Source organism: Tenrec ecaudatus, chromosome 3 (genome assembly GCF_050624435.1).
Source record: "Tenrec ecaudatus isolate mTenEca1 chromosome 3, mTenEca1.hap1, whole genome shotgun sequence".
In the NCBI taxonomy this organism is placed as follows: Eukaryota; Metazoa; Chordata; class Mammalia; order Afrosoricida; family Tenrecidae; genus Tenrec; species Tenrec ecaudatus.
Window position 1 is genome coordinate 186116392 of NC_134532.1, and position 27478 is coordinate 186143869.

The 27478-nt window shown below is 42.2% G+C and overlaps 1 protein-coding gene across 2 annotated transcripts in view; it reads left to right on the forward strand.

The window, feature by feature from the left end:
• ARAP2 (ArfGAP with RhoGAP domain, ankyrin repeat and PH domain 2) overlaps positions 1 to 27478 on the forward strand; it is a 270205-nt gene that overhangs the window by 8289 nt on the left and 234438 nt on the right. For both annotated transcript variants that reach the window (XM_075544450.1, XM_075544452.1), the window contains exon 2: positions 18925 to 19955. In XM_075544450.1, the coding sequence (XP_075400565.1) occupies positions 19081 to 19955 (875 nt within the window). In that variant the 5' untranslated portion in view covers positions 18925 to 19080. The remainder of the gene's footprint in view (positions 1 to 18924; positions 19956 to 27478) is intronic.

The following is a 27478-nucleotide window of genomic DNA, read 5'->3' on the forward strand; positions in this document are numbered from 1 at the left end:
CCACCTTTGCTTCTAAGGAGCATTCTGCCTGGTCCTTTAATTATAATCATGTATAATATTCCCCTTTGGTATTGAACCCTGGTTGGAAGGAATTGAACGCTTATTTTCTTTGTAGCCCTTATCATGATTCTCATTTGAAAAACCACAGTTTCAATTATTTAGGAGAGAGCTCCTTAAGTACTTGTTAAATGAATAAACATAAGTAATTGGGCCAATAAGTTTGGAGACATTTACTGATATAGTCTGTGCTCATAAGAAAAGAGACTTGACAGTCCCTGAACCAACAGGAATAAGCCTGGAAATTCAGTTGGGAAAGAGGCCAGAGTGCTATTTATAAATGAAAAGCAAGGAAATGTTCACAGTAGGCTATTTTGAAAGGTCCTGTTTTTAGTCAAAAAGTGATTCCTACATTCAGGGAAATTATGGAATACATATTTGTGCTAAAATTCTAAAATATAGAATTATAAAATATACAACCAAAAAAGCACACATAACATATGTGTATATCCAAATATCTTTTTATTGGAGTATAATAATATGCTCCCTTTTGACCTGAGTGGATTACACAATAAAGTATGGTTCACTGTAGTATGAGCTACAATAGAATTAAGAGTTAAAGAATTTAGGAATTCCAGAAGATAGAATTTCCTCGCACTCAGCTGTAAGGACACAGAAATGACTAGACTGTGGAGAGCATAGGACCAACTACCACATAACTCGCTCTCATCAAGTTGATTTCTACTCACAGTGACCCTCTAGGGCGGTCTCAGGAAGCCCTGTGGGTATCAGGAGCATCTAGCGCCTTATGGGATTTGTAAGACTGGTCTTTCTCCCACAGAATGGTTGGTGGTTTGTCGTTACGTGGCCAGCTCTTAACCACTACTTTACCAGGGAAGCAGGTGAAGTTCAGGTGTTCGGGCCCTTCACACAGGTCGGAGGCCTTCACAGGGATGCTGACTTTAGCAAATTATTATTATTATTTTTTGGTCACTCCTGCCTTACCGAGTAGCGAAGATGAAATTTGTCATCTGTGGTTACACAAGAATTATGGCACTGCTTTACAGATCTCTCATGAGAATGTAAAGCAGGTCTCAACCGTAGCCAATTAACGTAAAATCTAGATGGGGCAGCTTGCAAGAGTAAAGACTTTCTGAAGGTAAGGCGATTATTTCGCATTTCACTAGTGAGATATGATCGAAACCAGCTAAACTTCCTTTTTATCTACACCACCAATAATCACGTAATCATCACTCCTGACCTTCAATGGTGGGGGAAATAGATGTGACATTCGAGATTTGGAAAGAGTGCTGCTTCTCATATTGCACAGGAAGTAAAATAATCAAACATAATTTGGAACAATCTTTTCTCCGTGGTCTAGCCATGAGATTCTGCCTCAGCCCCTGCTATTTTTAGCTGAAACCAGTTGCTCAGAGGAACAAAGATGAGACTTTCTGTTCCACAAAGATAACCAGTCTCCGAAAGATGCCGAGATTGTTCTACTCTCTCCCAGAGGCTTGCCCTCAGAATTGCCGTAGTGGCAGAGGTTGTTCTTGGTTGTTGTTGCTGCTTTCTGTGAGACCCAGGACAATAAGGAACTTTCCCAAGGCCATGTAGCTGACCAGTGCCTGTCCTGGGCTCCATTAGCTGTGGAGGGGTCCACTGCCTGAACAGTAATTACAGTCGTCAGCTCTCCAGCTCTGAAATCTTCAGGTAAAATAATCATTTTTGCTTCTCTGATCACATTGGTATTTCATTAAATTGATTAATTATGTGTACCACCAGTGTTAGATGCTCTGTAGGCTTATTTCAAAATAATTTATAGGTCTACCTTAAATGGATGCAAAATTACTCTGGAGGTAAGAGAATAAATAAATCATAGCAATAATATAGCACATGATCAAGTGCAATGTGGGACAGCCCTTGCCATGAGATCTGCTCCACTTGTGGTGACCGCAGGAGCAATATATAAACCTAGTGCTGTCGAGTTGACTTCAATTCCTAGGGAATCTGTAGGTCAGAGGAAAACTGTCCCGTAGAGTTCCCCAGTTTGTCATTTTTTACAGAGAGCTTCTTTTCACTCCAGTGTTTAGCCACTGTGCCACCAGGGCTTCTTAGCAATATGTGCACAGCAGGGAAATTAATAATAATAGCTGGCATTCCCATACACCTGTAATTCATATGCAGTCAAAGGCACCCCTGCTGTTGAGTCAATTCTGACTCACGGCTCTTGTAGGACAGAATAGTACTGCTTATGAGCTTTCTGAGGCTATAAATCTTTCTGGACGCAGACTGCCACATCTTTGCTGACTTTCTGGTTGGTATGTGGGTCTGTGTAGAAAATTTTATTTTTATATATTTTAACAGTTTTAATGACTTAAAGTTCAACTCCCATACAATTCAGTGGTGTAACATATTAAAAAGAGTTATACAGTCATCACTACAATAAATTTTAGAACATTTTCATCTTGTACTCATTATTATTAGCTCTTCATTTTCCATCAACCTCCGCTACCATTTCTTAAGAAATTATTAATAGAATTACTGTCTCTCAATTTACCTATCCTGAATTTCTTTTAATGAATCTCCTACCAACTTCCCTCACCAAATCACAACAAAAGAAACAAAACTATAAACCTTCAATCTTAAAAAAAAATCAAAAAAACAGAACATAATACATACTACCAAATTTAAAATGGGTCAAAAGGGAAAACAAATGGCAAGTTGTAAAATTCCAACCTAAGTCCCTAGTAAATGGTGGGAAGAGATGCAGTGGGGGGGTGTTAAACCACATGGGGGGGTGGGGGGGACTCTGCAAATGGATTTTGGGCTTTCGCTGACATCCATGTTGTGGTGTTAGGTGCCACCCAGTTGGTTCCAACCCACTGTGACCCTTTGCAGGACAGAATGAAACCCTGCCTGGCCCTGCCCCCACTTCACAAGCCTTCTGTAACCCTTGTCCTTGTTGCAGCCACTTTGTCACTCCATCTCATTGAGTCCCTTCCTCTTTTTTTGCTGTCCCTCCACTCTACCAAGACTTGCCCTTCTCCAGGGACTGGTCTCTCTTCACAATGTGTCAAAGTATGTAAGACAGTCTTACCATTCTTGCCTCTTAGGAGCACTCTGATCACACTACTGATTCTAAGAGAGGTTTGTCCCTTTCCAGTCCATGGTATTTTCAGTATTCTTCTCCAGCACTATACTTCACATGCATCCATTCTTCTTTGATCCTCCTTATTCCATGTCCATCTTTCACATTATATGTGGCAGTGGAAAATACCATGGCTTGGGTCACATGCACCTTAGTCCTGAAAGAAACATCCTAGCTTTTCAGTAGTCTAAATAGGTCTTATGCAGCCGATTTACCCAATACAAGATGGCAGCATATGTTGATCTCTTGACTCTTGCTTCCATGAGCATAGATTGTGGATCCAAATAAGACAAAATCTTTCACCACTTCACCCTTTTTTTCCATTTACCATGATGTTACCTATTGATCCAAATTGTGAAGATTTTCTTCTTCTTTACATTGAGTCACAATCAATACTGAAGGCTGCCATCCACCTTTATCAGTAAGTGCTTCAAGTCCTCCTTTCAGGAAGTAAGTTTGTGTCATCTACATATCGCGGGTTGTTAATAAGCCTGAAGCCCTGATGCCATATTCTTCTTCATACAAGCCTCTTTTTCTGATGATTTCCTCAGCATGCAGATTGAGTAAGTATGGTGAGAGGATACAACACTGACACACACCTTTCTTGGTTTTAGACCATGCACTTATCTGTTAGCACAACTGCTTCTTGATCCATGTACAAGTTCACAATGAGCACAACCAAGTGTTCTGGATTATCCCTAGCTTATTATGGTCCATACAGTCAAATGACTTGACATAACCAACAAAACACAAGTATACATCTTTCTGGTGTCTGTTGCTTTGAGCCAAGGTCCATCTGATATCAGCAAGGATCTATCCCTTGTTCCACATCCTCTTCTGAATCTGGCCTGAAACTCTGGCATCTGTCCGTCAGTGTACTGTTTCAACCATTGTTGGGTGATCTTCAGCAAAATTTTTGCATTCAAGTGATATCAATGATACTGTTCTATAATTTGAGTATTCTGTTGGGTTTCACGCCCCCCCCTTTTTTGAATGTCCACAAATATAAATCTCTTCCAGGTAGTTGGCCAAGGACCTGTCTTCCAAATTTCTTGTCATAGACAAGTGAGTGCTTCCAGTGCTGCTTCAGCTTGTTGACAAATTTCAGTGGGTATTCTACCAATTTTGGAGCCTTGTTTTCACTAAGGCTTTCAGTACATCTGGAAATTCTTCTTTCAGAACCCTTGGTTCTTGCACATATGCTTCATCCAGAAAAGGTGGAATGTAGATTAGTTCATTTTGGTATAGTGACTCTGTATCTTCTTTCCATCTTGCCTTGATAATTCCTGTATCATTCAATATTTTGCTCATTGAATCTTCTAAGATTGACACTCAAGGCTTGACATTTTTCTTGAGTTCTGTCAGTTTCAGCTGTGCTGTGCATCTTCTCTTTTGTTTCCTAGTCTAATTCTTTACACATTTCATCATAATATTTTCTTCTGTTTTCTCAAGCCGCCCTTTGGAATTTTCTATTCAGTACTTTGTCTTTATCTTGTATTCTATTTGCTTAAACTGCTCTAGGGTTAAGAGCAAGTTTCAGACTCACCTGACACCCACTTTGGTCTTTTCTTTCATTCCTCTCTTCTTAATGATCTTTGCTTTCTTCATAAATAAGGTCTTAATGGCCTTCCAGTGCACGTCCGGTCTTCTGTCATTATTGTCCAATGTGTCAAATCTGCTCTTGAGATGTGTCAAAATTCAGGTGGGTTAGACTCAAGGTCATATTTTGGCTCTTGTGAATTGGTTTGAGTTTTCTTCATCTTCATCTTGAACTAACACATGAGCAATTGATGGTCTGTTTCAGTCAGGCCCTGGCCTGGTTTTAGCTGTTGATATTGAGCCTCTCCGTAGATTCTTGTGGCAAATTTAGTCAACGTTATTTCTGTGTATTCCTTCTGGGGAAGTCCATGTGCATAGTCATCTTTTTGTTGTTGAAAACAGGTGTTTGATATGAATGAGTTTTTGGACTTGCAGAATTCTCTCAGGTGAACTACAGCTTTGTTTCTGTCACCAAGTCTTTATTTTCCAACTACTGTTCCTTCTGTTTAATTTCCAACTTTTGCTCTCCAGTCACCAGTAATTATCAATGTTTCTTGATTGTATATTTAATCAATTCAAGACTAAAGTTTTTGGTAGAATTCATCAATTTCTTCCTCACTAGCTCCTGCGGTTGGTAGATACATTTGAATAATGGTTGTATCGATTGAATTCCCTGAATGTGGATAGATAAAATCCTCTCACAGATACATTGTACTTCATGATCGATTTTGCAGTGTGCTTTTAGACAAGGAATGAAATTTTGTGTTATCCCTAGCATAGTAAATCATGATTTTTCTGATTCAAAATGGCCAATATCAGTCCATTTCAGCTCACTCATCCTGAGGATATCGATCTTGATGCATTCTATTTTCATTGTTCGCCACTCTCAGTTTTACTAACTTCATACTTTGTACATTCCAATTATCATCATTAGGAGATTTTTGCAGCTGTTTCTCCTTACCTTGACTGGTGCCTCATCAGCAAGTGAAGATTCACTTTTAGACCAGTAGCTTTTTCTCATCACTGTTGGCTACTCTGATGGAGAGCGAATGCTTATTTTGGTCACATTCGGTTATTTGATTTTAATGTCATATTGTTGTACTTTATCAATTAAACTATATTTCTGTATTAGCTACCTTTCTGTAACGATATATAATTGTTATTGTTATTGATTTCAAACCCATACCATTGCTGTTGTGTGTTTGGATTCAATTCCCATTCATGGAGACTCTTCAGGATCCTTTCCCAAAACCAAACTCACTCTCAAGTTGATTCTGATTCACAATGACTCCTACAGGGTAGAACTGCCTCTGTGAGTTTTGAAGACTCAGACTATTTGTGGGAGCAAAGAGCCCAGCATTTCTTCTGAAGAGTGGCTGGTGATTTTGAATTGCTGACTCAGAACCCCCCTGTCATCCATCAGGACTCCTGTAGGGCAAAGATTCCAGCCCATGGAACCCTAATGGTGTGAAACTGCTGTGAGCACTTCCTGAGCTAGGATCTTTGTGGAGACTGATCATCAAGGCTTGTTTTTTTTTTTTTTTCCTCTCAGGGCACTTCATCATTATGCCAGCTGGGTCATGAGTATCAAGGAATTAAAATGGAGGGACTTTATATACAATGATGGAAAAATTCCATTATCTTTCAATTCCTTTTTTTTAATGTAGTTTTTGAAATTTAAACCCACTACCCAAACCCATTGTCATGGCATCGGTTCTGGCTTAGAGGGTCCCTATGGCAAAGAGTAGATCTGCTTTTAAGGGGTTCTCAGATTGTAAAGCCTTTGAGGGGCAGGCAGTCTTATCTTTGTCCCATGGAGTGGCTGGGGGTTTTGAGCTGTGACCCTTGAGTTAAACTGCCAAATGATTAAATCATCACCCCACCACGTCTCCTCTAACTAAATAAAAACCCCACTACTGTTGCCATGAACCTGCAACTCATGGCCATTAAATCTGCTGTGGTTCATCCTGACCCTGTGGCACAGAGTAGAACTGCCCTGCGGTTTCCAAGACCGTCACTCTTTATGGGAGCACAAGCTTCCTGTAGACTGAATGGCTGATGGTTTTAAACTGCTGACCTTGTCAGCAACCCGGTCTGTCGCCCACTACCCCATCAGGGCTCAAAGCACCTCTACATCCAGCTTCTAAGGTGTAAATCTTTACGGAAGCAGTCAGCCGTGCACTTTCTTGGCATCTGGTGACTTTGAGCCACTAACCTTGCAGTTAGCAGTCTAGTGCTTACCTGGCAGAGCCACCAGGTTTGGTTACATATGCCTCCATCATTAACTGCTTATATGAATACATACTCCCATGATCAAATGAAAGAGTTTATAAACTTTCAATATGTGGTATATTTAAGTAACATTTCCTTAGTGAGTATAAGTTGTTAAGGCCAGAAAGATAGTCTTAGGTGCCTCAGAACTATCCATTAATTTTAAACTGAGCAGGATGACGAGTTTGGTTCCTGGAACTCTGGCTTCTCTATCTGTCTTGTGGGTCTGGGCATGAGGCTTTGCCCCTCAGGCAAAGTTGCGAGAATTAAGAGATATACTACCCAGATGATTTGTAACCATTCTACACATAGTGGCTATTATTAATAGCAATAGAAATCTGAGGAAAAGTGAAATGGTGGGCATGATTTTATGGGAATGGACAGAGTGGCAATCAAGGTACAGAATATGGGACAATGTAGGTCAGAGCCTGTGGGTGGCCACAGTTAAGAGAGGTGGTGAGGCTGAGGGCAGTGGGCTTCCTGTAGGGGGTTAAAGGGGACTAGTATTGCCACCTGCTAAGGTAGGTGATGGTGGGGTAGAAGAAGGATACCCAGACACTGATTTTACAGGGTATATGTGTTCAGGTTAGACCAGTAAGGTATACTCAACTTTTTGCAATAAAGCTTTCTACTGTGAGCTAAATACAAGAAGAAACCTTTTCTCAAAACCACATCCTCTTCTGCGTGATTGTGAGAAACACAGTTGAAGGTGCTGTCTTTCGGAATACATGACGTGCGTATTTTTGTGTCAAACAGTGAGTTTGCTTGATGTGCACGTAACACCTCTGTCTTGCGAATGCATTCTGTGCTGGAGCAGATGGGGCTTTTGTAGGGGTTTCTCTTGTTAAGAGACATTGAGTTGGCCCCCTGACACAGAGCGACCCTTTGTTGATGGTGCCAGATACTGCTCGGCCCTGAACCAAGATTGGTTGTGGATCAGTTGTGATCCATAGGGTTTGTCTTGACTTCTTTTCAAAAGTAGTTTCCCCAGTCTTTCTTTGTAGTCTCCTGGAGTCTATATTCTGTGCTGAAATCTGTTCACCTTCCTTGCATGATGCCAACCTCCACTGACAGATGGATGGTGGCTGTGCACATGGTGACCTGACAGGGAATATTGAGTCTCTTGCATGGAAGACAAGAATTCTACCCCTGAACCACCAATATGTTTTCTAAATGGAGTTCCCTTAATTTTCTCCAGGAATTTAACTGTTGGTCCACAATCGGGCACTGTTTGAGGAACTGACAACTTGTGCATTGTTGGAGGAATACAAAGTATAGCTGATGCTTTCAGCTTCAGGACTAACGTAGGACATCATAATTGTAGTGCCTGACTGCGGTGCCAGTTAATCATTGTGACCTTCAAAACATTTTCTCACACATTTTGAATCTCCTTTTGGGAGATAATTACCATTCTAACTCGTTATAATTAAGAGTGTATAAGACTTGTATTGAGAGCATTGAAAATTTTTCATTCTTCATGTAGCAGGCTACTTTTTCCTTTTTCTGTTTGTGGTAGCTATTTTCTAAGATTCCTTTCAGCATTATGACTCAATGATTGTTAGGCATATTCTTTCAACCAATTGGAAGTTTCTAACTGTGCTAAGGTTATGTTTCTGTTTTTAAAGTGATGTACTCCCCCCACCCCCCTCATTAAGTATATGGCAATTCAATTACATGATGCCATTTTCCCCCTGTAAGTTGGTGTGACTGTGTTGGGTGCTGTCCAGGAGGTTCCGCGTCACAGTGGCCCTGTGTGCAAGAGAACAAAGCACTGTCCTGTGCCATCTTCACAATTGTTCCTTTTCTGCAACCCCCGTGTCAGTCCGTCTTTTTGAGCCTCTTCCTCTTTTCCACTGATCCTCTGCTTTACCGAGCTCAGTGTCTTTTTCCTGGGCCTGCTTTCTCCTGATAACCTGTCAGGCAATAGTGATTCCAGCAATTGCCAGATTGAAAATTTAGCGCCCCTGTAGTTTAACTAAGGATCCATCGGTTTCAGTGTATTCGTTCCTAGTACAATTGGAAGATACACCAAACATTTACTCATAGCCGGCTCACTGTGATCATTTTCTCACTTGAAGCAGTAGGAGGGAGAAAGCGGTTCCAACATGAGAGTTTTTAAATCTCCACAAGTAGTTTGCAATGCTTCCAGTTGACCTCTGAACTTCCAACTCTCTTAATTTCCTAAAATAGCTCCTTTAGTGGTTAGATGGTGTGGTAGATGTTTTGTGTCATCTTGGCAACATCTCACCCATGTCATGGCCTGACGAACATGCCTTGTGGGCATGATATATCTATAAAGAGATGTTGAGAAAAATCCTTCCCTTCTTCCTCTTACTGCCGGCCTGACTCCTGCATCTGCCTTCCTGGGGCTTGGACTGGTGACCAACATGTGGCCATCTGACTCTTGGGCCTGCCAGGCTCCCTGCTTTGGATTCACTTGACTTTGTCTCCACCAACTTATGGTCTTCTTTCATCCTACTTTAGTTTCCTGGTTTATTTGTCAGGCAGGACTCTAGCTAGCATCCAGCCCATAGACTGGAGTTAGACAGGACTTGCTTTCTCTAAAACTGGGTAGGCCTCTTCCTTGATATACATTACTTTCTGGATATAAATTTCTTAAACATATGATTGCCCTAGTTTTGTTGCTCTAGAAAATTCAGTCTCACATGGATGAATTAGAGAGAGAATGTTTTGAATCCTATTTATACTTATTACTGTCTTCATGCCTTAGACAGAAAAAAAGGACTCTATTCATTTGCCATCTTTTATTGTAAGCTAGTCAAAAGCTGAGCAGTCATGCCCCAATAGCCTTAATAGTGTTATAGGCGTAGGATTGGCACTGTGAATAATAGGTGATGGATCAATAAATGAATATCAGCATAAATGCCATGAAGACAAAGCAAGGGAAGGGATAAGGAAACACCAGACATGTTCATATCAATAGGTGAGTCAAGGAAGGTCTCTCCAAAGGTCCTTCTGAGCACAGGCCTATGAAAGAGATGCAGGAATGCACTGGCTTGTAGAAGGGGAACAAGCTTTGAAAGAGATGGAAATAAGCCACGATGTAGGCACAGGACTGAGGTAGCTGCATGTTTGCAGTGGAGTGATGGAGGGGCTAAGTCTTGGAAGATAAAGTCATGAGAAGGTCACAGGGCGACTTTGTATGTCTTGCAGGAAACCCCCAAATGGAACACAATGTAATTGAGTCATTTACAACTCAGGTCCCTACCACGAGTTTCTAAAATAGAAGCGTTATGGGAGCGTACACCACTCATCCTTCTCTTTAGATGCACCTGGTGACTTTGAATGGCTGCCCTAATCTACAGACAAAATGCTTTCAGTTTTACTTCACCTGCACTGGGGGTGCCTTTGGAAGGTTTTGAGAGAGGAGAGATGTGTAACTTCCGTTGTAACATGAACCATTCGGCGGTTGTACTGAGACTGTTCTGTGCGGGGCCAGGAGGGCAAGGTAAGAAGCAGGGTCACAGGCAGCAGGCAATTGCAGTAACCCGAGACAAGGTGGTTGGCTGAGGACGTGAACAGTGGAGTGGTGAGAAGAAGTTGAATTTATGTTCTCAAAGTAGACCTGCATAAGATACTAAATGTTTATTGTGATATTGATTGTGAGCATAGAGCTGGCACTCCTGTTACTTTCACCTTTTATTTCCTCCTGGGAGCAGACTGTGATAGGTTAGACAAAGGGCCAATCATGTCTGAAATAAGCAAATATGTCGTTTGTACATTCCCTCAGTATGTATATTCCCTCGCGACTGGTGGTTAGATTGGCAGACTTTATTATGGGGTAATAAAATATTAATGACGATGGCAAACACTTATTTAGCATCTACTGTGTACCCATGAAGGATGAGGCTACCTGCTCACGTCAGTGTTGCCATCTAAAACCTAGCGGAGGTCACTCTGAGTTGGAATCGCCTCAGTGGCAGTGGGTAAGTTTTTAGTGCTAGGGTGCCATTCAGTCCTCTGAGCTCTTTACACCCCCTAATCCAGCACATTCAATGCTCATAGGAACCCTCTGAGGCAGACACAGTTATGAATCCCCTGTTCTTCTGGAGGATTAAGGTACAGAGAGGGTAAATACCTGTCCAAGTTCATAAAGCTACTAAGTGAAGACAGGAAGTAGGATTTGGCCCAGTCTGTGTCTCCAGCATCTCAGCTCTTGCACTGCTACACCATGCTGGCTTGATCTAAATTAGTATGGAGCCTGTAGAACAGGCGTCCTCAAACTACGGCCCGGGGGCACCTGTGGCCCATCAAGGACTTTTATCTGACCCGCCAGATGTTTTTGCCCCATTAAAAAAAAAAGATATGTGTAATGTGCACAGAAATTTGTTCATGGTTTTTTAAAACTATAGTCCAGTCCTCCAATGGGTCTGAGAGACAGTGAACTGGCCCTCTGTTTAAAAAGTTTGAGGACCCCTGCTGCAGAATGTGACTAAATTCTCCTAGGATTATATTCTATAGGACTATAGAGAAGAGAGTTTATTTCTTGTTCAGTAGAGATCTGGTCCAGGAAATAAGATTTGAATTAGACCTCTAAGAATGTGGAAGAGTTCAACTCTGGGGAAATGATAATGACTCTAGCAGGGAAAAGAAATAATTACCGCAGTGGAAGTGACTGAAGGTTTACTGAGCACTTCTGGTTGGATTTTCTCGGTTAATCTTTGTCAACGCTGAGGTGCCTTGCAGGGAAGGAGCAGAACACACAGATGCATGCCTGGGTGTGCGCTGCCGGAGAGTGCGGAAGGGGAGACTTGTGGTGGGCTTCAGGCTTCTAGGCAGCAAGTGTGGAGGGTCATGGCATGCGAAAAGGGAGCAGAGTGATGAGTGGAGGCCTAGCTGGAACTTTGTGAGGCATGTTCTGGGAGAGGGAGGAAATTTACTGTCATTATGAAATTTCGTTGTACATTCCACTCATCTTTGGAATGTGTTAAACATACAGATGCCTGAGCCAGGATGTCAGCCTTACCATGTCTGCAGCAGGCCCACAGACGCAGGTCTGGAGAACCACTGACAGACATGCCGTGCCAGTGGACCCAACTGGAGGTCCAAAGCCACAGGACTTAATTTCCTATTAAGGAGTTACCACATGTTAGGATTTTTGAGAGTTAAGCATCCCCATCTGTTAGCTCCTGTGCATGGGACCTAGATGCCTCAAAGGAAAGAGCTGCATTGTAAAGAGCCTTGGGTTGTCAGTCTCTTACAAAGCTAGGTGATTGGAAGTTGGAACTGACATAAAAACACAGACTCAAAGGACCTATGGGAGGGAGCAACCAGTCGGTCACAGAAGGGATCCGATTTAATCAGCCCTATTCAGTGTGTTGAAAGTAGAAGAGAGGGGCAGCTTGGGGTAGAGCATTTGATATATCCATTCTCAATTCAACCACCTCTGGACTATGGAGTGCTCCACACTCAGAGGAAGGCTTCGTGTGTTAACATGCAAATGCACGTGTGAATTCACACCTCAAACCCTAACTAGCAAAATGGTCCTCTCAACCCAACCAGCGATTCTCTAATTTATTAAACATGAATGTTCCAAGCGCTGTCTAATTTTGTAGGATACCAGTTCCAGAAGCACTTAGAAAGGGGTGATTTCATTCTGCTTTGAGGTGTTCTTAGGAAGCCTTCAAGAAGAGGTCATGTCTGCCTATTCAGAATGTTAAGTGATGCGTAGGATTGTGCACAATGGTAGATTTTGCCAGCTGATGAAGCATACTCAAACTATATGGAGCTAAGTAGCTATTGGCCTTGGAGGAATGTTAATTAATAATAATGAACTAAAAGAGTCAGGATGTTGCTTGTGTCTGACATGGGTTGAACAGAAGAGTGGAGGAACTTCTGGCTTGCAGGAAATGCACATGAGGTGTGGTGTCTGCACATGATTGCTGTTGATATCAAGAGGAGCTGCTGGTGTGATTTGAGTTAGGCCACATTGTGGTATGCCATGTTATGGAACTGCAACTATCTTGCTGAGGATGTGGAAGGACATTTCAATTTTACACTGATACCATAAGTCTGGTTTGGGAGATTTTTTTTTTCAGAGACTGGTTGAGGTAATGGGTGAAAATTGTGGCTTTGATGCCTACTAACTAAATGGAGTTATATCTCAAGCCCTCCTGTAACTATTGGACTTAGGCCAAAATGCCTTGTGTGAGAAGAAGCAGGTGACTTCTATGCCCAAAGGCGGACAATGGACTTTGGTTTGACTATCTTACCTAGGACCACCTCAAGACATCGTTTTATGTATTACGGTTCATAGCTGGCCTGTCCTCATGTGATTTCCTTCTCTCATCAATGTTTTACATTCTATACCATTGACTAAACTAATGACACTACCATAGTGTGGTGGTTGCATGTTGGGCTGCTAGCGGCAAGGTGAGCAGTTTGGAGTCACCTGCCAGCTATGCAGGGGAAGGATGGGGCTTTCTAATCTTGGGAAGATTTGCAGCCTTCGAGACTCAGAGGGCCTGTTGTGCTCTGCCCTTATGTGGTCACTGTGAGTTAGCATTGGTATGATGTCAGTGAAAATGTTGACCGAGAAGGGGGATTGATAATGTTCTCTAACATGAAATGACAGTGTGTCTAAGGTGAACCAGAGACATCTATAGACCATAGATGATGAATGGATTTGGGGTTTCACTTAATTCTAGCCCCAATATAAGAACAATTAGTTTTTATGACATGGCCCTGCTTGATGCTCACCCCTATTCAGAGATCACTGAAGATGTGGGTGCTGTAGCAAAGTGTGGTGAAGAAAATGGGGCCAGTCTACCAGTAATAATTCCAGCTGGGGGTCTTAAAGGGTTGTTTTCAAATAAGCAACCATCTAAGTGAGGCATCAACTAACTCCACATGAAGAAGCATACCAGCTTTTGTGATCCAAGGATTGTGAATAATATAATCCAAATCTAAAGGAAGGGATAGTATGAGAGCTTAAATTGTTGACACCTGATTTACAGATGGCTCTGTATGGATGACACCGGAGATCCAAAATCCATTTGCAGGGTCTACACATGGATCGAGCCTCAGGTGAATCCCCTCCAAACATAGTTGAGAGATGCGAATAGCCTTGTTATTAGTCAGAACATTGTAAAGTTGATGATGGCATAGTCAAACTGTAATATCTTATCATTTGTTGCCACTTTGATCCATTTTAACGGTGCTTTAGTTAGAAAGGGAGGAGGGATACACATGGATTAAGTTCTTGGGGAATCCCTGCCTATGGACCAGGGATATGAACAGCCGTAATAGCATGCACAATGCATTGGAAGAGGGATTGTTTCAGATGCAATTAGGTTATCATTTAGCACCCTATCATTTGATCTCTCTTATGATCCAATTAAACCCATTCTGATGTTCAATATTGCCTGCTTTCCTTACAATTGAAGTTTTAATGTTTTGCTTTCTTATTCATGTGAGTTTTATTAAAAATGTTTTTCTGTATATGAAATCCAGGATAGATAATTCTATAGAGATAGTAACTGGACTAATGGTATGGCAGGGGAGGTTGGGGGGAGTGGGTAATGGAGAGCTCATAATGATGAGTTCAAGAAAGAAAAAATATTCTAAGACTGATTGAGGTGATAATGGCATAATTCCTCCTGATGCGATTGAACTGTGGTATGTGAATTATATGCCAATAAAACAGTTGAGTGGGAGGGACTTCTCCTGCCTCAGAAACTCAAAGGAAGCAGTTCTATCCCATCCTTTAGGAGAGCTGTGGTGGGGTGACGTTTCGTACTATAACCCACTGCGCATATGTCTAAGGAACCCAGTGGCTTAGTGCTGACGTGCTGGGCTGCTAGCGGGGTCAGCAGTTTGAAACTACCAGCCACTCTGAGGAAGAAAGACGAGGCTGTATACTATTAATATAAGCACTGCAGGGCAGTTCTTCCCTGGCCTATAGGGTTGTTGTGAGTCTGAAGGGACTCAATGGCAGTGACTTTCCGTATTTTCGTTTATGCCTGTCTCTCTAACTTCCACCAAATGATTGGGCAAAACCGTGCACATAGAGTATGGGAAACATTAAAAGAGAGGGGTGTTCCGTTTTAGTTACCACTCATTTTGCTTTAAGAATGAGCCATCTCAGATGCAGGAACACAGAGAATTCCGTGGGCCATCAAGGAAGAATAGCGCCCCCAGCGGAGCATGTTGGAAATGCCTGCCTGAAGTGGTAGAGGCAAGAGATGCCATGCCACATAGAGACCAGAGACTGAGGCAAAGAGACCATGAGACAGAGCAGAGGAGCAGCACTGAGACTATGAGACTGTGAGGCTGAGAGGTAGGAGGGATCCTCTGGGAGGTAGGAGGGATCCTCAGAGACTGAGGACTGGAGAGACACTTGGCAACTAGTTGAGGCGAGACGTTGTTGTAGATCACTGACTGTATCCTAACCATTTCTGCATCCTGACTTGTAACCTGTTAATTCGGCTAATAGATCCACATAATTGTGAGTCTTTTTTTCTGAGTTCTGTGTGGCCATTTCAATGGATTATTGAAACTAGCATAGGAGTAGAGAAGATTGGGGAGGAACCATTGGTGTCTGAGCAGGGTACAGGAAGATGGACGTTGGAGACATGTCTGAGCTCTGCCTCCTGGAACTAGCCCTTGGGCTGGTGAGGAGTTGGCGTTTCCTTCTCCCTGTGTAGCCAGAGGAGGTAAGATAGGGCCTCCGTGCAATTTGCTGGTGGTTATGAGTTAGAAGAATTGACTGAATGGCAATGAGTTTGGATTGTGCTTGAGTTGGAGAAAAGCCAGGCTAAGGCAGTGGGAAAGGAGGGTCCATGAGCAGCATGGTGGGTAAGCAGGGGAGAACTCAGGGACTGAGTGTGATGATGCCACTATGGCCAGCAGGGGATATAATAGGAGCAGGTTCCTTTTTGGTATACCAGGGGTACCCAACAAAGAGCGGAATTGCAATTTATTCTGCTTACAAGGAGGATATCCTACTCTTTTCCTAATCCAGGAAATGAGTGACCAGTTCAGCATGCTTTACAATCTACAGTTGGTAAATAGAGACAGATGTAAAACAAGGTACGTGTCTGCAAACAAGTTTTGACATTGGGTTTCTGGACGTTTTTACAGCCTTTCAAAACTGTTTTCACAGCTTTTCCAATGCACAGCAGGGACTCTGCATGTACTCAGTACCCTTTGCTTGTTGTTCTGTTGGTAATAATTTACATTTTATAATGTGCAAAATATTAGGCAGTACATTGATTTCAGAAATCATCGTGTAGAAAAAAGAGTGTTACATCTGAGAATTAGGTATTGAGGTATTTTTTCTTCTTTAGAATTCTGGTACTGACAAAAAGTCAAAATCAAACTCACTGCTATCCACTCAATTCCCATGCCTGGGACCCCGGTGAGCAGAGTAGCATTGCCCTTGGGGGGTTCTGAGACTCCACAGGCTTCTCTAGAGCAGACTGCCTTCTTTCTCCTGCAACGTGACTGGTGTTGTCAAGCTGGTGTTGATGTGATCTGCCGCCTGGTTTGTAACCCCCTGTCCCACCACCTTACTGCCAAAGGCATTTTCTGTCTCTTAATTGTGTTTCAAATTTTCAGCGCCTAGGGCAAAGCCTAATGGAATAATTGTGGCATAGTGGTCATGTATTGGGGTGTGATCTGAAAGGCCTGGTGTTCGAAATCACCAGCTGCTCCCCCCCCCTCTCCCGAGAAAGACAGGGATATCTTCTCCTGTCAATAGTTACAGTTTCAGAAACTTACAGGGCAGTTCTACCCTATCCTCTAGGCTCACTGGGAGACGACATTGACTCAATGAAAGTGAGGTTGGGTTCTTTTTTTTTAAACTACGCTGCCTACGGTCCTTTGGGCTTTGCCTTGCCTGGGAACCACAAGGTCAGCAGTTCAAAGTCACCAGCTGCCCTGCAGAAGAAAGATGAGGCTGGTTCTATAAAGATTTATAGCCTTGAAAAGCCTAAGGGACCTAAGGAACAGTTTTCCTATGACCTATAACGTCTCCCTCTTCTGAACAGCAGTGATTTTTGTTTGTTTGTTCATGCTACTTTGTGGAGAAGATAGTGAGTGTTTATCTACTTAATCATATTGGTGACCTTTTTACACTGTTGTGAATCACACTTGTGGGCATTGAATATATGCAGAGTCATAGCTGTGCCTTTTGGAGAACTGTTTTAGGTGTGTTTTCCAGAAACACTGCATCAAAACTTGTTCAGAGACATTGACCTTGATTTGGGCGTGTCTCACTTGATTACCTCCGTTTATAGGTGCCATGCAATTTGGTAGCCTTCCGTTCTTATGAAGTGCACTGTGCAGAAGATCACACCTGCAATTTCAAAAGCTGAACACACCTGTATGTCCAGATAAACAGACTTTTACAGAGTTTGATTATGTTGCTTGTGGGAAGAGTGCACCTCGATGGATTTGCTGTGTACATGGGAGGAAAGAGTGACCTTTGAACCTTTTCCTTCTACTTGCATAATCACTTCTATCCTGTTATCTGATGTATTTAAAAAGTAGCTTTATTCAACTGCTTTTATATTGAAGGTCATTATTAGTTATTTTCATGTCATGCTGCTGCTTGTTTCTGGTGAAAACCTGGAAAAGAGAAACCGAGAGGAATTGTGCTGTTGTGAATTGCTATCAAGGGAGTGGACTGACTCATAGTGTCCCTCGACATGCACGGGACAACTGCTCATGTGTTCTCATGGCTGTGGCCTTTCAGAAGCTGTTGACTGAGCCTATCCGTCCAGCTGCCTCTGGGTGGGTTCAAACTGCCAACCATTTTGGCTAAAAATCAAGTACTTTGCCATTTGTGCCAACAAGGCACTCCTGAGGGAACCAGTGGGTTATGCTCAAAACTATCCGTTGCTTTGCAGGAGAAGGATGAGGCTCTCTCCTCCAGCCAAGAGTTACAGCCTTGGAAACCCACAGGGCCAGTTCTGCCCTGTCCTATAAGGTTGCCACTGGTTGGAATCAACTCCAGGGCAGTTTCTGGTTTGGGAGGAACTCCAGAGAAATACATACTACTTGTGTTAGGCAGGGTTCTCTAGGGAAACATAAGCAGGCACATATGGCTACATCTATATGAATATATCTGAGTATAGGTTATACAGTGAGAAGAAATGTAGCAGGCAATTAGTCCACACAACAGTATGGAGGGCTCAGTTCAACTCACTTTCATGGGATAGTTAATATACTGGAAGTCTGTCAGTTCGTGTGGGCTGATAGGTCAAGGAAGCAGCAAGCAGAGTCTTCCTGAAGGCAGCAGACAGCAGGGTGGGTCAGCAACAGCCAGTAGCTTGGGAGATTAACACAGCTGGCCCTGATGAGCTCTCTAACTCAAACAATGCAAGGTGATTGGATCCACTAGCCTCAAGCTCAAGCAATGTATGCACCAGCAGCATGGTCAAGCGGATCTCAAAGGCGCCTCAGCTTTAGTGACAGGTCCATGGGTTGGCTTGGCGCCCTGGGAGTGTAGCACACAGGTTGAGGCAGAGAACTAGCTAAAGCAGCAGCACACTGGTCCAATCACCAGGAAGCAAAAGGGAGATGGGATGCTGGCTGTCTTTATTTATCTTGGTGGCCCTCCAAATCCATTTGATTTAAATCCAATTCGTATGCTTGATTTTGAAATTTACTATTTTGTTAGAGTCCAGATACTGGTAAATTACATCCTGTCTTGTAGATTTTTTTTCCAATGGAGAAAATAATCCCCCAGTTTTGTTGTTTGTCTTCTAGGATATTAATAATTTATAAAATGTAATCTAGTCATCCTTCTCTAATGCTCTCTCTTATTTTCCCATTTCTCTGATATTCTTTTCAGATGCTGTTCCTGGGAGGCTAGATATATAAATCTGTTCTATAAATTCTCATGGAACCAGCTAAATCATGTTTATTCAAAGTTAATCATATAAAACCAGATTTTAATATTGAAAGTGTAGTAATAAATTACCTCTTTTTTTTCCTTGCAGGATTAAGCACATAACATGGCTAACGTGAAGAAAAGAACAATTTGAGAACATTTCCTGTCACAAATGAGAGGAAGAACAAGGACTTTGAAATAATCATCTTGTGTGCACCTCATTGTGCTCTTTTTAATTACTGAACTTAGTAATGAAGCCACCATTATGACCTCAGCCAGTGAAATAAATGTGGACATCAAAGATTTCCTAATGAGCATTAACTTGGAGCAATATCTCTCACATTTCCAAGACTTTGGTCTTCATACCGTGAAGGACTGCGCAGCCATCAATGACAGCCTGCTACACAAAATTGGAATATCACCTACAGGACACCGTAGGAGAATACTCAAGCAGTTACAGATCATCTTATCAAAATTGCAAGACATCCCAATATATGCAAATGTGAATAAAACAAAGAAGCCTGATGGGACTCCAAAGGATAGCTGCCCTCCATCTTCCAATCACAGTGCTTGCATACAGCTCTCAGAGCCGTGGAGTGCTCAGGTTCCCGGCCTCGTGCAGTTGGAGATGGTTACAAAGACTCATGATCAAAGCGATGCACATGTAGAGAGTAGCCAGGCTCTGCAATCAGATAAACTAGACAACTTTCCCAGACCAGAAAAAGAACCACACCTGAATTTGGGTTCTAGTCAAGAGTCTTTTCCCGATGGTGAAAATATTAGAACAGAATCTCCAAAGGAGACTCTGGATTGTACTGTCCAAGAACAGCAAACAGAGAGAGTCGATTTGATTGTAGAAAACCTCAGCAAGCTTCCCAGTGCGGATACTGAATGCCTCGCTTCCCTTGGATCTTCACTATCAGAAGCAAGTGCCAGCGATGGAAATGCTGCTTTATCAGAAACATCTCCGCCTTCCCCCTTCTTTCAGTTTCAAGGAGAGATGGTTGTAAACGACTTGTATGTTCCATCCTCACCGCACTTCGTGCCTATGAGAAGTCGTAGCAAACTGGTCTCAAGGCCATCCCGGTCTTTCCTGCTAAGACACCGGCCTGTACCAGAGATTCCAGGAATTTCAGGGAGGTAAGAATATTTATGGGAGAATGGAAATTTGGAGGGGTGGGGGGTGGTGGGGATGTCTAGTTCTTTTTAACCATTATCTTTTTAATGTAATTTAAAAAAATCCAACTTACATTTATTTTTCTATTCAATCAATGTTTTTTGTGTTCTCTTAATTTTTTTGCATGCCATATATATCCTGTGCATTTTTATCAAGTTGATTCCAAATTCCTCATAAGCGGTGTTCCTGGTTTCTCCTATTAGATTAGTTGGGCGTCATCTCTTAGTTCTCCCTGGATACGCCTTCCCATCCCTTCCCTCTACATCAGGTGGTATAGTCCTTCCGGACACGGCTCATCTTTGAATTGATGCCTCTCTCTCTCCCACAAGATACTTATTCTTTGGCAGGGGAATAAATATGTTTTTACTGTTTTTATAGCTAATGCTTGGCACAGTGCTTGAACCTTATTATTAAATTTGCAACATATTTTTTGAACCTAGTGTACTCTTCACTGTACTAGTACAAGGGATATGAAGCAGAATAAAAGGGCCCACGGTGCAGTGGAGGAGACAGGAGTACCTTACGAAGCCATATCCATTAGAGACCAGAACTCCGGAGAAGGGCCCTTTCAGCGTGTGGGGTCACTGATACCTGTGGTGACTGTGGAGTCTGAGAAGAGCGGATGCAGAGAGCTTTCACCAGTTTTTCAAAGCTGTGCCTAAAAATAGTTGTGGCTTTCTCCAGGATTGAGGTGCAGTGTTACTTTTTCTGTTGAAAGCTAACACTCGTGTTCAGCTGAGAGGCGTTACCGTTCATATGTGACTGTTAGCACAGTGGCATGAAATGTTGGTGCCGACTTCCTGCAAGGCTCTAGTCTGGAGTTCCTGCCAGACGCCCCCTCCCACTGGCGTCTCCTTGCTGACAGACGCGTGTTCCCTCCCTGTCTTTCTGGATTTAATTGTTCCCGTCATGTGGTGAAAATGTGCACCATGAAACGTTTCCAGCCCAACAATGTCTACATGTCTATTTTAGTAAGGTTCTGCCCCTCAGCAGAACCTACCCCTTTCCTCTGCCTGCTACCCCTGGCAACTACAGATAGTCTTTGGTTCTTATGTATGCGCTTATTGAATGCAAATGAGATCATGCGGCATTTTTCCCTTGAGACGGGTTTATTTCGCTCCTAGTGCTCTGCAGTTCATTCATATTGGGGTAGGCCCCAGGACTTCATCTCTTACTAATATTCTGTTGTGTGTGTGTGTGTACGTCACAGTTACTCACTGAGGAGCGTTTAGGTTTTTTTCACTCCTCACCATTAGGAACAGTATTGCCATGAGCATTGATACAGAAGTTTCTGCTGCGTTCTTGACTTCCCTTATTAGTATGTACCTAGTGGTAAGAGAAAAACAATATTTAAGCCAATCATAGAAATTTTTGAGGTTATTTTATATATGATCTGCACATTAGGGTAGTACTTCTGTTGAAAGAGTAAAAATGTTCTACAGAAGACAGGTCTTTGAAAATCTTTGTATGTATTGCCATGAAGAAATGATCAGAATAGAAGTGATTGGTAAAACAATGTGTGGTCATGCAGGACTTCATACAGTATCAGCTTGGAAACACGGTTATTGGTGACTGGCCCTAATACAGAGCTTTTAGAATGACCTTTGGAGTTTCGCTTTGTCAAAACTGCATGTAGACAATTCTTTAATAGAACACCACCCCCAATTGTCATCACCAATTATGCCTTACCATCGTTTGACATAATGGCAGCCCTCAAGAGAGCAATTTTCCCCCTGGATTTATGATTCAAGATCATTGCAGAAGGATAATCTGAGTGGGTTATTTCAATCTCTATTTAATCCACATAGACAATATTCTACATCCTACATAGGTGAAAAGGCGGTGGTCTGAAAAGCTTGTGATCTGCCATCGAAGGTGCTAGTCTCTTTCTGTCTGCAGGAAAGAATGGTGATGAAAATGAAAGACAGAGAAACCATTAGTCCCACGGTAATGTACCCACAAACACCAGTCATCCAAACCCTGAAACCAGTAGAGCCGGCTGGTACCCAGCTATCACTGCCACCTGCGAGGGAGGGGTAAAATTGGAAGGCCCCTGAGAGAGTGGACAGAAAATGTATGAGAAGTCTCAACATTATTAAAGAAACCAAGCTTATTGATTGGCTAGAGACTGGTGGAACTTTTGAGACCCTGGCACTTACACACCCTTCAGGCCTGGAAATGAACTCACCGCCAGGACCCTGTTCTCAGCCAAATGATAGACAGGTCTATGAGGTACATAGACCTTACAGGATGAACCATTCGAGATCAAAAGGTGTGTGTGTGTGGGGGAGCATTTGCCTACAAAGTTCAGACGGCCGAGGAAAGGAGGGCGAATAGAAACAATAAGCAGAAGAGATGCCACGTGGAGGAGAGGACAATGCATGAGGTTTAGGAATTGTTGAATGAAAAACCGATGCTCTGCTCTATAAACCTTTGCCAACTCACAATACAAAATTATTTTAAAATTATAACCTGAAAACGGAAAAAAATAGTCTTAGCTAATTATGCAAAGTAATTGATTGAACTCTACCTTTCCCCCTTTAGTGAGATCAACTAATGTCAGATTACTCCTGGCCTGGCTGTAAATAATTAGGCCCTCTCTCTTCCTGCAGAAGGAGCCCTGGTAGGGTAGTGGTTATGCACTGGGCTGTTGTCCACCAAGTCAGTAATTCAAACCCACCAGCCTCTCTGTGGAAGTCAGGGCTTTCTTAAAGGGTCAGTCTCGGAAACTCACAGGGGCAGTTCTACTTTGTCCTCTAGTGTTGCCGATGAGTCAGAATTGAACTGATGCCAGTGTATTTGAGTTTTTTTACCTACCTGCAACCAGGAGGCTTTTCAAAATTTAAATTAGGACATCATGGTTTAACAACTACTCTTTTCTAATAGAATAAGACAAACTTAACCAGTGGTTGATCTTTCTTTCTGTCTTCTTTATAAGGAGTTTGGTGGTCTAGTGGGTTAAGGATTGGGTTGTTTGCTCACAGGTCTGCACAGGTTTTTTGATTCCATGACATTTTAGTGTTAGGAACCCTACGGAGCAAATCTTCTCTCTCTTGTAGCACAGGGATTTGAGAATCAGAATGAACTTTGGGGCAATGGGTTTGCGTTTTCTCTTTTTAAGCCTCATTGTACTGTTTGCTTCTACACCTTTGCTTTTGGGGCATTCAGAATGTCTGTGTAGAGAATAACATGCTCAGAATACATCTCGTGTTTAAACTTGAGTGCTGTTTGGTTATTTTTCCCCATGAAAAGTGCATTGATGCCACACCACACACACAAACAAACCTAACAAAAAAATAGACAAAAACCCCAACCTGGCACTCCCTGGGAGACATTCCTGTTGACAAGCTACATGGAGCTACAGTGAGAGAGCCAGAGCCTTGGAGCTGGATGAGCCAAGGGGAGATCCACACCAGTGCAGAGATACACCCACCACCACTGGATCCACAAGACTTTGCACGCATTGGCCTGTGATCTTCCTGCATTTGGCATCATTGTATAGCTGCGTGAGTCTAAAGAGAAATTTACCGACTAGTATTGACATATGGGGTAATACTGGACTTATGGACTTGATCTGGACTGGCCTGGGATGTTTTCTTAATGTACAATTGCTCTTTTATATAAAGTTTTTTCTAATATGCACACACACACACACACACACACACACACACGCACACACCCTACTTCTTTGGGACCAATGCATTTTTAGTGTACGTTCTTTACTAGAACATTTCATGGATTGTTGTTGCTGCTAAGTGTCCTTGAGTTGGTTCTGACCCATAACAAGTTTATATACAACAGAATGCAACACCGTGTGATCCTGACCTAGACCACCTTCACGATTGTTCTTAGGTTTGAGCCGTTGTTGCAGCCCCTGTGTTTGTGTTAATCAATCGTGCCCAGTGCCGCCCCTTTTTCTCTGGTCTCGTGTTGTTAGCTTTCATGAAATCATACTGGTGTTGATTCTAAGCCTAGACTTCTCCCTCAGGCTAGCTGAGTTTTGGACCTTCCATTCCCTTCAACTCTGTTTTCAGAAGCTGGGGTCTGAGCTTGGCTTGAAGTCCTGTCTCTTCCTGATTACATTCACCTGGGTTCCTCAGTCTCTTTTCAAACTCGCTGCCATCAGGTTGATGCCAACTCTTAGCAATCCTACAGGGCTGAAAGGCACATCGAGCCATGTGTTATTATCAAGGGGCCCCTGGCTGTTTCAATCTGCTAACCTTTAGGTTCACAGCCCAGTTTGCATCTACCACCCCAACAAGGCCCCTCCTCAATCCCTCAGAGGACCCCAGAAGTGTCTTGCCTTCAAGGGCCCTAGGCGTTTTCTGTCATCTCCCCTAGGAAGCCCCTCCATAGTACTTTGTGATGGAAATAAAGACCCAACTCAATGGCTTTTTTATACGCCTTTCAAGTCATCATTTTATCCTGCCACAAGTTGCAGAACCTTCTCCTCTAGCCATTGCCTTCGAGTGAATTGTGGGCGAGGCAACATCAAGAAGCAGAGTTAACCTGTGTAATGTGTACAAAGCTGCACTGTGGAAATCTGTTAAGAATGGTGTTTGAAGATTTTTCAGAAGTTTGAAGCTTAAATCTGAAGTCACCATACTTTGCTGAGCTTTTTATTAAAAGTAAAATCTCAGAATTTTTTCTTTAGCTGTATAAAATGTAGACATTAGAAATGAGTTTTATCTTAAACCCTATTTTCTAAAATTATGAGCAAAAGCCATACAGTAAGTAATCAGCAGTTGGTGTATTGAATTACAGAAAACTAAAAAAATCTTTTTAAGAAAAATTTCAATATTTATGTTATAGCACAATGCTTAGACATCTTAACATTCAGCTTTCTAAATAGCTATTGGCTTCATTAAGAAAATAGGCTAATTATTTCACTGCTTGAAAAACTGACTTGAACATCTAAATAATTAAATAAAAATTTAAATATTTAATTCTCTGGTTTAGTGTTACAGGGTGTTTATCAGCTCATTACTCTTACTAGCAAAAAATGTCTTTGTGTTTTTGCTTTTTATTCTTATTTATTCAAAAGAAACCAACAACCTTCTAAACAGCTACTTTTCTCAGTTGATTTAAAAGTGTCTGTATGTATGGTACTGTGTAGACTTGTGTGTGGTGGCCTTCCTGTTATCATTGTTTAATCGTGAATGCAGTTTTTGGAATTCCTATGCATTTTCAATGTCACATTATTGATTTAGGTCACCCTTCCTTATGATTTAAATGAAAGTTTATATTTTAACTTAGCTGTCCAGGCAGGTTTGATTGTGCTGCCTAATAATTATGGTTGTTGTTCTTTTGACTTCAACAAGGTAAGGACTTGTAATCAGCATAATGTGAGCTGTGAGAACCACATACACACACATTTAACATTCTGTGGCGATGATTTATTTAGGGTGTTTAATTAATTGTTGTTGGGCTTTTTCCTAGTTGCCACTGACCTGACCTGACTAAATAATAGGTCCTAGTTGTTCAAAAGTGAGCTTGTTGTTCTAACTACTCTACCACTGTGTTTCTTGGTGATGTTGTTGAGTGAATCAAAACATGGGGGCTGGGGGTTAGAATCAGTAGGTGTGCTGAACTTTTGTAATCCACGATAATGATTTTACCTTTGTAAGTTCTTTAAAGAGGCCATTTAAATCTCGATGCTGAATGTCTGAAGGAGGGCAACCAGCAGGCAGATCTGTTGAGCTCACCTGGATGTGTGGTGATCATGTGTTTTGGGGTGCACTGCTCTTAGGGCTTTCTTGGTGGAAATCTTGATGAAAGCAGAATGTCAAGCTGTTCTTCCGGGGTGCTGCTGGGCGGGTTCAGAGCCCAGACGCTAGGCTCCTTGTCTGTGTCTGTCCTCTGGTGCTTTTGACGTTTGAACGTTACTACAAACAGGTGGTCGCTTGTTGAACAACACAAAGGAGCATGTTCTTATTTTTAGGAGTTTAGACACAGGAATTATAGTGAGTCAACTTTCTGAAATACTGTGAAGACCACAACAAAAAAATGTTGACTAAACTATTTTAATTTTCACACAGGGGAAAAGTATGTAAAATTATGATAGTTCCCATATAACAGCTTCAGAAATAACAAATACAAACTTCTTTTTTTTTTTGAAATACAAACTTCTTGTCATAGTCAATTAAAAGAATCTTTTGAGAAATAGTAAATTCAGCTAATTTCCCTAGTAGCTCTCTCCTCCCTGCCCAGCAGAAATCAATATCCAAATTTTTATTTATCCTATTTATGTATGGATTTGTATGTTTTGTCCTCTTATTTGTAAAGAAAAGATGAGGCTTTCAACTCCCATAAATATTTTCAGTCTGGGAGACCCCCTGGGGAATTCTCATCCCCTGACCTACAGGGTCACTATGAATTGAAATCGACTTGATGACAGCAAGTTTGATTTTGTTGTTTTTATTATTGATGCTGTCCTGCTGTTTTAGATGTATGAAAATCACATTTATGAAATGACATGCTTTTGACATTTGGTGATTCATTTAATATCATTTTTGAGATGACTCCACATTAGAACATGTGTGTTATGTGTGATGAATGTTCTTAAGATGGCTCTTCTATCCATTTCTCTGTCACCACATGATTGGGTGGGGCCATGTGAATGAGGGGTAGAGCACTCTAATTTGAGGATGGTCAGTTTTTCCATTTACCTAGCTTATAAGAATGAGGCATAGAAGAGGCCGGGGTAAGGATTCCCGAGGCCATCAAGGAAGAAGAGCTGTCAGTGGAGCCACCTGAAGTGGGGAATTCTGAGATCAGAGGCCGTAGAGAATGTGGACCATGTAGAGGGGCTGCACCTCAGAGAGGAGGAAACAGTGAGGTGAAGTGCCACGTGGGATTCCTGACCTATGGGGGCAGGGGCTAAAGGAGGACATGACTGGGAGGCTCAGGAGTACAGAAAGCTTGGCTGCTGGCTGAGGAGAGATGTGACTGTGCCAGCTCACTGTTTCCTGCATGTTTTCTGATCCCGGCTTACGGTAGCCTGTTATTGTCTCTCATAACCGCCCCATCATCATGAGTGTTGGCTGAGTTCTAAGTGGCCATTGCAACGTGTTATTGAATCCAGCCAAGAAGTAGTGTGCTGTGGAGGAATGGATGGTTTCAGAATAGAGTAAGGAAGGACGGGTGTGGGGGCACGTCTGACCTCTACCCTGTGGCAGTCAGTCTCTCCGTACTAATTTGAAGGAAGTCACACGTAGACCCCAGGTAATCTTTTTCCATTCTGCTATGAATATGAAGCATACTGTGTAGCACAGTATGCATTAAAGTGCCCTCCGTAAAATGTAGCTATGCATAGTTTCATTGAAAAGAAGGAAAGCACAGTTGTCTTATTTTGGTAGCTTCTGACTTTTTAGTATTACACATGAAGTCGCTTCACACTTTTGAAGGTTTTACTAAATAGATGTACCACCGGGTACATCAGGAAGATTGAATATTCTATTCTTTTATAACAGTAATAACAATCGGA